The sequence below is a fragment of the Balearica regulorum genome, chromosome 2, assembly GCF_011004875.1.
Source record: "Balearica regulorum gibbericeps isolate bBalReg1 chromosome 2, bBalReg1.pri, whole genome shotgun sequence".
NCBI classification, from domain to species: Eukaryota; Metazoa; Chordata; class Aves; order Gruiformes; family Gruidae; genus Balearica; species Balearica regulorum.
The window spans coordinates 48331290-48344298 of NC_046185.1; the positions used below are offsets into that span (position 1 = coordinate 48331290).

General features: G+C 36.5%; 2 protein-coding genes across 2 annotated transcripts in view; one reads left to right on the plus strand and one right to left on the minus strand.

The window, feature by feature from the left end:
* B4GALT6 (beta-1,4-galactosyltransferase 6) overlaps positions 1-4765 on the plus strand; it is a 38933-nt gene extending 34168 nt beyond the window's left edge. Inside the window, exon 9 of the mRNA XM_075744185.1 lies at positions 1162-4765. Within this exon, the coding sequence (XP_075600300.1) occupies positions 1162-1309 (148 nt within the window). The 3' untranslated portion in view covers positions 1310-4765. The remainder of the gene's footprint in view (positions 1-1161) is intronic.
* A 1092-nt stretch (positions 4766-5857) lies between these two features.
* Positions 5858-12670, minus strand: TTR (transthyretin). The gene is made up of 4 exons (XM_010302988.2): positions 12514-12670; positions 10674-10804; positions 7927-8062; positions 5858-6180 (listed from the first exon to the last, which is right to left on the minus strand). The coding sequence occupies exons 1-4, from the start codon at positions 12580-12582 to the stop codon at positions 6073-6075; spliced, it is 444 nt and encodes a 147-aa protein (XP_010301290.1). The 5' UTR covers positions 12583-12670; the 3' UTR covers positions 5858-6072.
* Positions 12671-13009: the final 339 nt, after the last annotated feature.

Sequence of the window (13009 nt, forward strand, 5' to 3'; positions counted from 1 at the left end):
CTCTTCCACACATACAAACAAGCAGTTAGCGCTTATCAGTGTTATTCCTTCTTTAGTGCTAAACTTTGTATTTTCTTAAACACACGTTTGTTGTTCAGATATTTCATATTTAGCCGTGCGAGAGACTGAGTTTGTGTGTCAGAAGATATTATCGTCATAATCTTTGATGCAGAATGTCACTGTTACTTAATAGTTTGGACATTAGTGCTGGGAGGGCTCCATTACTTGGTTAATTTGGATATTCTGCAAAAGGAAGCAGTACAGCTAGGGAAAATGACTCCTGTGTGAAAACAGACTTTTAAAACTCCTCAAGGATTGGTTTCTTCCATCATATTTCATTCCTTTGAGATACAGGTCTTCTCATTTTCGGCTTACATTGACATGAACTTTTCCTTTTGGGGTTCCTTTCTTTGGCTACAAAGATGCAAAACACTTTAACTGGCCAGTAGGTTCTGGCTGCACTAGACTGGAATAGCAACCCGCATGCAGCAGATGAGCTACACCTAAAAATCAGAATGTGAAAAGCAAAGTAAAGGGTTTATAATGTGTTTTCAGATAATTAGAAATGCTGCTCAATTCTGTTATCAATGCGTGTCTCTGGGAACATCTTTATTTTATGCTTTATTCATAATTTATAAATAGACATAATAGACATGATTAAAAACATTATATGAAACTAAAATGTATGCATTGGTAATCTAGGGGAGATTTTTAATCACCTCAGATTTAGATGTTTGCAAATGCAGGAGTCTCAAGAACAAAATGAAAAACAAATCAGACATTTACATGTATACTGATGAACAGTGAAGGTTGCTAAATCTTCTCTGAGCTCCATAGTTGAGTTTCATAGCAAAAGAACATGAAGAAATCAAGTTTAGTTTGGGACCATAAAAAGTATACATATTAAAAGCTGTCTTTGTTGTTTAGTCTTAATGTTAACTTGTATAAGCCAACATAAAATCTCGGTGTATTAAAAAACAGAAAGTGGCTTGCTTTTAAAGCTTAGGTAGGTAATTTGGTAATTTCAAAGGACTGAGAGGTAGTTTCAGAATTTAAAGTATATTTCAAAAAGAAATGACTGTTACAGTACCATGTCTAACATCAACTGAATTGTTTCTTGCAAATCTCTCTTGTGTTTTCTTCTTCCAATTCCCTCTGCAGATATAAACTTCTGAGGTATTCCAGAGAACGTCAGTATATTGATGGGTTGAACAATTTAATATATTCTCCTAAAATACTTGTCAGTAGATTGTATAAAAATATAACTGTTAATCTCATACCAGAACTTGCTCCTGTTAGAGACTATTGATGGAAGTGGAGTCACAAGCTACCCTACCAGAATAAACTTTTAACACTGGAAGCTACCAATAGACACTGTAAAACAAACCAAACCCAACAAACAGCAGCTTAGAATTAGAAATTTTTGACCATTTGATGATGCATATTTGAGATGAGAAGTAAAGTGATTGTATGTACCATGCATTTTGTTCTGAAAGAAAAGCCAGCAGCTACCATTCAGATGTTTACAGCATGAGACTACTGTTCAAGCCTTCATTCTTCATATTCTCTATCTTAACCACTCAACTAAATAAACTGCAGAAAACAGACTTGTAGCTTCTCTGGAAGTAGAGACAGAGGCCTCTTCTTCCAGGAATTTTTTTATACTAAACCACCCCCTCCTCGTATTTAAATGAATGCTTTTGTTTCTTTTTAAAATGTGTTTTGTAAATATGTGATGTAAATTAATGTGTGTACATTGCTTTTAAATTGCTCAATATTTTATGCTTCAGTATGTGAGTGTGTTCTCGTTTGAATTCTATAAGAATGTTTTTATTAGCATGAAAGAACAAGTGTAAAATGTAAGTATACTTAAAAAAAGGTTATACCTTATGTGAAATGAAGGAAATATTAATTGTTGGCCAGCTATGACTGTAAACTGTTATACTAGTTTTGAGCTCTAGGCCTCCTGCATATCTATATAGAAAAATTAATTTCGCATATGAACTTGCTAGAAAGAAAGTTTTTAATTTTATTTATTGCCAGCAAAACTGTATGATACCCTGCCTGCCATCTAAATCCTATTTATATGCATATTGCATGTGTATTACAGAAAATCTTGCAGTTGTTGCGTATTATGATCTACAGGAACTCTAACTGTTTCCAAGTGTGCCACTAGTGTCAATGTCAGGGATTTTAATGCCTAAAACAATGTGTCTGGGTGCGTACAGTATTTTGGTTTTTGTTTTTGTTTTTTTTTTTAATCCTAGTAAACAGCACTTTTATTCCTCCAAAATCAGAAGAGCCAAAAATGTGTCTTCATTGGAAGAATATTAAAGTTAGATTTTTAAGAAGATAATAAAACATAGTTCTAATAGTTCTAATGCTTGCAGTGTGGGATTTTCAGAACCACGGTGTTGGTCAAACTGTTCTGCTGCTGCTGATGGCATAAGCAGAACTGAAAGCAGGCCAATGCCAAGTGCTTTTTAAAATTTCACTCGTAATATATTAATCAATATAGCTATTTAAGGGCCTATTCTGCTAGAGTGCTGAGTGCTTCTGTGATGCACTAAGTATCCTCAAGTCGATGACTTTCAATGAGATTGAGGTTGCGCAGTCCCACTAAGGATTGGTCCTGTCTGTTTCTCTATTTCTGTGGTGTTATATGTATGAGTAACTAGCCTCCTTCCTTGGCTTATAATGAAAAACATATCTTCTTATTTTCTGTTTGCTCGTAATGTTATGCTACCTAAAAGTATCCCGCTGCTAAGCATTATTATCTTTTCCTAATATTTTTTTACATCCCTTGTTAATACTAAGGCAAAGGACCGGCTCATTTATTTTCTATGTTAATACAAAGATACTGACCAAGATCTACTAAACTGTTTTGTTCGTCACAGTTACTCTACTCTTTAGGAACCAAAGACTGACTTCTGCTCCCATGAAGAATGGAAAGCAGTATATAATAAGGATTGTTTATCCACAGAGTGTTCTGTAAGAGTATTGACAAAAAATACTAACTTTAGCTCATTACTCTGTGTTGGTTTCCTGAATTGCTGCCACAGGTGGTGTGGTGCTTTGTATATTTGAGTTTGTTTGCCATACACACCTTTTATTTCTTTGACATCCCAGCAGCAAATTTTACCCTTAGCCATTCCTCAGTATGGTTATGAGCTTAGTTGTAGGTATCCCAAATATTTAGTAGAAATGTAATAATTTAATTTAAGTAGTTGAGAACAATTGTAAGGGATATTTTAAACCATATTGGAATTATCTTAAAATCTACCAGTTAATCTGATATACTTTAGGAATGATGTAATGCAATGAAAATAACAAAAAGCGAGCATAAAGTGAACAAAACATCCTATAAAAGCATGCTTAAGTGGTTTGATCACCTGCTGATATATTTTTCTATAATTGAGTGTATAGAATATTCTGAAGCATATGGGTAAAGGAGAGAGAATTAATACACTGTATGAACAATTATATCTTCAAAATAAAATTTAGTCTTACTTCATAACAGACTAATAAAATTCTTTAAGAACTGTGGAATAAATTTTTAAATCCCTGATGTAATTTTGAAGTGATTTCTGGTTTTCAGTACAAGTTCACCTACAATTTAACACCTATGATTATGAAACATCCTTTGGTACTGTAGGTCTGTACTGTTTTCTGAAGCATGCTTTTGTGCCCATTTGTTAGGCATTCTGTGAAATTAATGTGCAATTTTTAAAAATTCTAATGCATATGTATGTATATATACATACATGCTATATTACACATCTGCTGTGGCTGAACTAATACAACTTTACAGCTCAAAGTGATTAATCATGTATGGTCTTAGAAAAATGTGGTTTAAACCAGTATGTGAATGGATTATGACATATAGCTGAGTTCTTAAAAAGTTTACATTTTGGTGCCCCAGAGTGATGGGTGTTAAATTATGAATTGTTAACCAACACTCTTCTCTAAATACCTTTTATCACTTTGTTGGGAAGTTTTAAAAATTGCCATCTTAAATTACATCAAAATAGTGTTTGTATACTACCTGCTTGAACTCAGTACTACCCTGTAGTGAATTTTAACATAGACAGTGCCTTCGAACAAAATAAATGCGATGCAGAACTAAGAGTTGTGCACATTCCTTTTGATATTTTCATGATTCTTGTAAAATGTAGAGAGAAGCCAATCACATTGGCTTTTTGTATTGCTGACAAGGCAAATTAAAGACGTCTTGTCTTCAAGGAGTGAATGTGGAGGGAGACGAAAGAGGAATTTTACAAGATTCTGAAGGTCTTGCAAATTAACAAGTAAAAACATTACAGAAATATTAACAGTGGAATCTGGTTGGTATGTTAAGATAATCTTAAAACCCATTTGCTGTATTTCAAGTTTAAGTAGGAGAATATAAAATATAAAATCCATTTTGCAATAGACACTATATTGAAAAGCAAGTGCAAAATGTCCTTTTTCTTGGATCTTGCCAGTCTATTTTTCTATCATTATGTTTACTAATGACTATGTTGTAGTGGGTGACTAATGAGCCAGTTATTTAAAAATATTGAAAGGATCCATTGCATATCAGCAAGAGGAAGTGTACTTAAGATTATTTTATTTGTAGAGGTATGTAAGATAGGCTTAATGAAAAATGCACTGAAACAAATGCTGGGAAATTCCTGTGTATTATCATAGTTTTGGTTTTTTGTTGTTCATGAAAATGTTTGTACTTTTTTATCATTGTCTTTTATGAAATACAATGTTCTAAAGATTGTGTTGGTTTGTTTATTCTGAGGCTCTGTGAAGGAGGTACATTCTTTGTGTGTTGCTTACAGACAAAGTACTCAGTTTTCAAGCGCTCAGTTCCTCAAAGTAACAACAAAAGGAAGGGACACATGGCCAACAAATATGTCAGGTTAGGCTGTCATGGGATCGAGCCTTAGGCTAACAAACCATATTCCCTCTATTGGTATTTCTGTGCTTTCAGCTTTTGGTTTTATTAGGCTAAATGACTTAATTTTTTTTGCATACTTTTCCAAGATAGGGTTGCTATTCTGTTGAATCTCCTAATGGCTCTTCTCTATGCTTATTTCTGTTTAGGCATAATCTGCCTTATATATGGATTACAAGAATTGGAAATACAAAGATTCATCTGTATTTCTCCTGGCATTAAATAAGGAGTTAGTTTTCTCAGGAATCATCAGTTATCCTTCTTATTTTTCCTTGTATCTTATAGCTATTACAAAAGTGTCTGATGATTAGAGGTATGTGAGTAATTTTTGGGAGTACTTCCACTGGGGACAAAGGTATTTGCAAAATTTTATGAAAATACATGAATAAACTTCAGGTACGTTTGATGAATATGCTTTTCTGCAACACTGGATATGGACTCTCCTTGCAAGTGTCACCAGTGATAATATATTGGAAAGCAGGAAAGAAGGCTTTTTAAGTATGTGTAGCATCCTTGGCATCCTTAAATGCTCTTCTACCTTGCTGTCACTTTTAAGTTGCTTTTGCCTCTATATCTTAAAAATCAGAATTGGGAGGTGAGTTTATCTGATGATTATGGGGGGCCCTGGATAGTAGTCACATGTGACTTCATCTATTGTAGGCTTCAGTAATAAAGTATAGATGATGGTAAAAGGTATAGATGATGCTGGTGGATTGCATTTCCTGTGTGCTTGCTTTTCATGAGACCTTTCAGATGTGTTTGGTTCGTTTCCTTTGTAAGAAGAAATGTAGTTTATTAACTTCTTGGAAAACTTTGGTTTATTCTCAGAATCCCAGTAACGGAGTTTCAATGCACTTTTTCTAAGGTTAATGTGTTTTTTCAAACCTTAAACTTCAGAAGAATAATACTTAATACAGAAATATAGAATACTTTTATTCAGAAGAGTATTTGAAAATAAAGTCAATACACATTATTCCTCAAGTTAACAAAGTGAATAAACAACTTGACTGTTACTGTTAGTGATTTACTATGAAATCTAAAGCTGTTGATACAGTCAGAAACTAAGTTCTTATCACTTATGGACATTTTACTTTACACATCTAAATTTTTGTGCTTAATATCAGCTTCTATTCCACTGGCTCACTAACTACTGCTGTAGTTGAGTAAGAAAAGGGACTGAGGAGAACAGCAATGGAGTAATGTCGATAACCAACATCATTAGCTGTGAACACCACCTGGAAAAAGAACAAATACAAGACGAATGAGGAGTGATCTGTAGATATGAGCCTAGGTGGAACCACTGTGATCATTTTATCTAACCTCCCACAAAACTTTGGAAATGTCTTCTCTTGTGGTAATTTGATCAGTGTGATCTGTGACTGCCTGTCACACACAGTATTTCCACTGGTTAAATATCTTTTGTTATGTTATTTAAAATTTTATCATACACATTTATTATCCACATTGGGAGTTCTGGGTTTCCTTGTTGGTAGTCATAAATGGCAACTAGATTTATTTTTTTTCTTATTGAAGATCTACATTGAACTCAATTCATTGTCTTTATTAAAAAAAAGGGGGGGGGGGCATTCTTTCAAGCAGTTTAATATTTTTGTTGCTCTCAGGAAGTCCTGCACTTTGAGGAACAGAATTAAACATAGTGCTACAGTAACTATCATCAGGTCAAAATACGAAGCAGTGAGTTTCTTTAATCCTACTTACATATCTAGTAGATAGAGGAGGACTGCATTAGTCCTTTGGCCACAACATGGTAATAACCTTACATATGAATGATTTACAACAACCGTTTTAACATCTCCCCATCAGCTCGTATCCTGTCCCTTGATTTCTCCCTCTGCATAGTAGATTATTTTGTGTTTAGAGACAATAAGTATCAACTTTTAAAATAGACACGGTGTAAAAACATTCTGTGAGCATTGCTTGTGCTCCTTTGAACATTATAAAAAAGATGCATATGAAACCACCAGTGAACTGAGCAAAACTGATCCCTACTGAGGCTTATTTTTAAGAAAGGAGGCTCTTGCACTCTGGATTAAATTCATTTCTAGTCTGGAATATAGACTTAAACATTATCTTGATGTATAATCAATTCACTTGCATGCTGTAAATATTTCATCTTTTATTTCAGTTATCACAGAAGGAAAAACTATCCAGCATTAACCTTCATTATTGTCTAGAATAAGAATGTAATCTCTTGTCCATTTCAGGGAGGTAGAAACAAAATTTAACCCAGATGTTTGTCACCTTTTCTACCAAGGAGATGAGGAATGACTGAGCAGCAGTTGCAAGCTGTACAGCTGGTGGAGCTCACTGATCTGTCAGTCCAGCAATACCGGACTGCTGCCGCCACTGAAAGGTCATATGAAAGGGCTGATGCTGGGGGGTGGGGGGGAGGGGACAGCCCCCAAGGAGTCCCAGACCCTGCAGCTGGCCTCAGTTGGTACCTGGTTTGAACCACCTTCATCTAACCAGTTTATCTGTCCCATGCAAACTAAAAAGGCCCGTTAAACTTTTTTCTGTTGTAAATTGAGAAGCTAAGATCATCCAGAACACAGTTCATACTTCGATTATCTTTACAAATCTAAATTATAAACTTTGTCTGCGGATGTACAAACACTGGATCCAAAAGGCAGAAAACTCCTTTTCCCAGGAGACTTAACAGAGTACTCCAGCTGTTCTCGCTCAGGTGTCTAGAAATAGTCACAGAAAGAATCACAGGCTTAAGTAGAAGTGGAAGGACAGAAAACCTCTTTGTAAGTAATGCATCTGAGAGCTTACTGAGAGCTATGGGAAGATAGTAACTAGGTTCTCTCATGATTATGTTGTTACAGAGCATTGAGACTGGATTGAAAGCGTTAATGTGAAAATACTTTAAACTGAAAAGAAAGTTTAATGAGTGCAATTAGGAATCAAAGCCTAGACATAAAAACTAGTCTTTGCAACAGGAGAAAATGAGTACTCACATCAGCATGATGATGGAAGGGATTCAAGCCCAGCCTCTTCCAATAAGAGGCCGTGTCAAACTCAATCTTGTATGTCCCTGTGACAAATTGTTCTTTAGTTGTGAGCTCATGGAGCTCTCCGTTGTCATTGGTTTGTCTGTGTGAGGACAGAAGAATGCACTTTTACATTTTGGTTAAAAGCCCGAGAAAAATGCAGTTCTTGGCAATCGAATGTGAGCGATGTTGCGTAGCTTAAGTAATATGATGAATACTTCTACTGATCTAGAATGGCTGATGTCCATCTGTATTACGGATGCTTCAGAGCTTATCTTGGCATTTGCTACTTCCACGATCGCCACAGCAGGTGGCTGCCTGCCACGTCACTGCTCTGCATGGTTTGGGGGTGAGCCAAAAGCTGGCGTTACTGTTCATAGACTCTTGGCAGAGTCTTGGAATTAATTAAATGAACCCACTCAGAGGGAAAATCTCACCACTGCTGTAAGCAATGTGGAAGCTCCATGATGCACTTACTGTGCAAGTAAGTAGGGTCAACTGTATTGATTTTTTCCATTGTTTTCTTTCTTAATTAAATATACTGAGTTGTTTTATCAGTATGAATATTTTTACAGTTGGCTGTTTGAAATTTGAGATCTATTTGAAATGACTGTAGGTCAGCCAACAGTGTAGCCTTATGGAACTCCTTGTTGTCTGTATCGATCAGGTGGTTTTCCATCCTCAACAAACAGATGGGTTTGTTTGATTTGAAGGTGCCATCAGTGCTATCCAAGGTCATAGTACAGGCTTGAAACTATACACCTTTGAACACCAACCAGTTTAGGGCTCCAGAACCAATATTGAATGCTGTCTCTCAAACATGTCTCTTGGTTGAAATCCATTTCTGTGAAATAAGTTATATAATACCAGGGTTTTGACTGGGTAGGTTATCAGCAAATAACAATGCTGCTGGTGCCTGATTTTAGTAGTCACAAACCGCTGTTTGTGTTCTAGCTGCCAAATCTTTTTCTGAACATATTTTATTCAAATTGCATGCAGAGAAGAATAGAGTTGAATGCTTTTTATGTCGTTGTCCAGTGCATTATGTAGGATTTGTGCTGTAATATAGCTTATAACTGTGAAATCCTAGAACACCATTTATGTCTTACAAGATGCTCTGTAGTTGGTTATCAGACTTTTTTATCGGTTCAAATGTCTCTATTTTTTCTTTGTCATACATTCATCATTGTTAGATACCTGTTCATTTCTCTAATAAGCTTTCTCAGCTAAACCCAAACATATCTTTAACTGAGAACAGTTATTTCAGAATCTCTTGCTAACATTCAATTATTTACAAATTAACAAGGCTGGAGAGGTTGATTATTATCAGGACTTTTGCATACCTCATCTTAAGGTTACTTTGTTCATTGTTTCAAATGTTATGTATTTTTTTAAGGCTTCAGTCAACATCCAGCTGTTCAGCCATGTATCTTTATATAAAGCCTCTAAGCTCAGATTTGAAGATCAGTAAACCGAACACCATCTTAATGGAAAATTTCAAGCATTTCCAGTGACAGAATATGTGTGAAGCTATCTTCTTGCTTGAGAGGTGGGAGGCAATTTAAGTAGGACAATGTGAATAGATTGTTCTTCCCCACCTTGTACAAATATGCGTGGCCTTCACTGTAGCTATATTTTTCAAGGACACACATGAGAGCACTGCTGCTTCTGCCAGCCCACTGCTCTCCGACACCAGAGAGCCACTTATGTACAGTTTCTCATGGACTTTCTAGAAATGCATCTGAGTCTGGGGTCCCACCATTGAAATTCCTGCACTATGTCAGCTTTAGCCCTTATGAGCCCTGTCTCACTTTTTTAGGTAGAATAGACTGTTAACAGACCTGGAAAGGTCTCAGGTGAGACTTTGCAACTATCTTGAGGAGGTAAGTGTGGAAGTGGGATGTTGCTTGTTGAATAAAGGATATTCACTCTGTGTACCCCCTAAGAATTCTTTTCAATTTCATTTCAGATTAAGTAAAAATTGCTTTTGAGTTTTTTAAAGTGTTAGTGTATACTAAAAATGATGGGAATTTAAAAAAAAATCATCTACATTTGAAATTCTTCAACTATATTTTTTTAAATGGCAATGTTTAAATACCTGGGAGATTCTTTTTCTAGTTTTAGATGTAATTGCTTCTCTGTAGGGGAGGAGGTGAGAAAGCTTTATCCCCAATTTTCTGCTTTTTGGCTGATTGATTACTTTTTCTTGAAGCAAAGGTGACTATCAGATATGATATAGTATATGTTCAAAACAGTTCCGTGTTTTCTTTTTAAAGGTCTGGTGGTGTATAAAATGAAAATCAATTTAGAAAGAAGGAAAATAGCCAATAAAGGTAGGATTCTCAACCAGAGTCTTCGTTTCAAACAAATTAAAAGAGCCTGCCTGATTCTTCTGGTAACAATGCAGCGGTTCATTGGTGGATACTAAAAAGTAATGTAATCCTTTGTAATGAAATTGAAGAGAAGCGATGATTGAATTAAAGGATAGTTTAAAATACTTTCTTGTGCTCACAGTAATTATAAAGCATTATGAAACTATTTTGGTAGTTGAAACTAGTACAGTTAAAAGACAGACTGCTGCAAACTCATGCAATAGTAAGTTATCTTTCCTCGGAGTAAAAAAAGACACATTAGAGAATGTGAAACTGTTTTTTCAACTATTTGGCCTCTTCCCATGGCCTTTCCCTTTCACTTGTTATTTTGGTATGACTTACTTTGAATTTAACAGTTCCCAAGATCCATCTGCAGCTTCTTTATATAACTTTACTGGAACATTTGGAGCTGGACTTCCTCGGACTGAATCCAGAATTTTTATAAAAAGAGGATGCTTGGAGTCAGCAGAGTCCTTCAGATCGGAAGAGAGAATTTTTATGTTGTAAGAAAGGTAAGTGATGGTGCATAATAAAGCAGTAAGGAATATTATTCTTTGGATCTACCGAATATGCCATATGTTCCTTAAGAAGATCACTCTGTACTGCTGACATGTGGCCTGAAGCTTTCTGGGGGCTGGACGTGGTGGAACCGGGGAGGAAGATGTGAGTGGCTGTCGGGGGCAGTGTAGCCGTGTGCGCTGGGGAGGCACTGCGGCTGTGTGTGAGAATGCATTTCTGTTTTCTCATTGGTATGGCTTAGCTACACCATCTCCAGCATGAAATTGTAACTAAATTGTGACCACAACAGGAAATAATCATCAAAGGTATTAGGAATGTTTAAAAATCTCCCTCTGTGTTTTGGAGTGGCAATTTGAGCACGGCTTTCTGGACTTGAGAGTCCCTGATGTCTTGTTGCTATAGAGTTATCTTCATTTTGCTGTAAACTTGATAAGCACCACATAAGGACTCTGTCCTAACACCATGTTGGATCAGATTTGTCAGCCCCTGGCAGCTATGCAGGCTGAGAGGAAAACCTTCCTTCAGAGATGGGATGGCTGTGTTCATCTCCAGCAGTGGTTATGCCCTGATGTATTCAAAGGTAGAGTTGAATCAGGGCTTTGACCTTCCATTACCTAATTCTGTAGATGGACAATGAGAAAATAGAGCTTTGAGGAAGGTGTTAATCAGGGATGAGATCAAAATAGCAATCACTGATCTCCATTTAATCATTGCAAAATGAATCGTGATGTAGATGGTAAAAACTAAAAGCCCTCTCTTACATCCCCTCTTACACTCCGTAACATACCGAACATCCCATCGGCCAGGAACCCTGCCCTACGTCAGACCAATGTATCAGCATGTACCTCTACCGCCTGTGCGCCCTGACTGCTCAGGCTCCCTTCCTGGGATGCAGAGGCCGCTCACTAGTGTTTCTTTTGAGGCATTGCCAAGGGAGGCTCTAGTGCCGCCACCACCACCTGTTTTCCTGGCTTTTACACCCTGGGAGCTCAGCAAAAATCTACTTCCTTGCAAAGGTTGCTCCTTTTCCCAAAGATCAGAGCTTGAGAGGAAGAACAAGTAGAGAGGGAGAGAGATAAGGAGAATTCTAGGAGAATTTCAGGCTGAAGCATCTGTGTGTCTAGCTTGCTGTGCTGGAATAAAGGAGCCCTCTGGAAGTGGGATCCTGGCTTTGGCTCTGTTCTTTGCTTGGATCATTGAGTGTTGAGATCCCTTCTTGCTTGCATGGGATAGAGCAGTAAGGGAAAGGAGTAGAGAAGGCATTTCTCCAGTGTGGATCTCATGACAGGAAATGAAATCCTGCATGACGGCAGCTTGTTCATTGTGTTGTAAGGGCTATTAGTTACTTTTCAACAGGCCCAAGGTTTTTGTGTAGTGAATATGATATTTTTTTCATTTCTTGTCTTACATCGTTTTTCCACGTAGTCACAGAGTCTAATGACAAGTGCTGCTTCTCTAACCATAAAGCCCTCTCACTAATCATTGGAGAAAGAGAAAGAAGAACCAGAAAAAGAGCAGTAGGAGAGAACTACAGTCAATACATACCATAAAATCATTTGCAATAAAATGGAATATTTTTCACTTATACTAATTAAATTATTAAAAAAAAAAAAAAAAGCTGGGACTACATCAGTATGAAGGACTTCAATCCTGAGACACTTACCGGTGGTGCAGCTTCGGAGAAAAATGCCAGGCCAGCTAAGAAAACAAGAAATACAGAATGAAAAGCCATTTTGCCTATCACTAGGAAGTCTCAGTGTCAGCAAGTAGAAACTGATGGGATCTGTGATTTTTATATCAAGGCCTCTAAATGGAGGCTACTTATCAGAAAACCCATATGACTTTCAACACGCTGATTCATACTATTTGCTTAGTAAACAATGGGAAAATAAGTAACCCATACAAACATGAACCTTGTCTGCAAAAATAAGTCTCTTCTGTCATCGCCTGTGGAAATATTGCGAATATTGCCTAGCTCAACTGCAGTGATCTATTTTTTTTGAAACTATTCTGTTTTATTTTTCTCTTTTTGTTGAGGAATAGTGCTGTATATATCTCATATAGTTGATAGAAATACAAATTTCTTGTCAACTTGGCAATTTCAGTTTCAGAATTTCTCTGTGGTTATGGCTTGGCATAACTGACTCACCTATGTTTAT

What these genes read in the sequence shown, in the direction of transcription:
- TTR (XM_010302988.2), bottom strand. Translation starts at nt 12,582, where the DNA reads ATGGCTTTTCATTCTGTATTTCTTGTTTTCTTAGCTGGCCTGGCATTT. An exon ending in TCTCCGAAGCTGCACCACCG is followed by an intron (nt 10,805 to 12,513) that starts GTAAGTGTCTCA and finishes TCCGATCTGAAG; the next exon opens with GACTCTGCTGACTCCAAGCA. An exon ending in CCTTCCATCATCATGCTGAT is followed by an intron (nt 6,181 to 7,926) that starts GTGAGTACTCAT and finishes TTCTTTTTCCAG; the next exon opens with GTGGTGTTCACAGCTAATGA.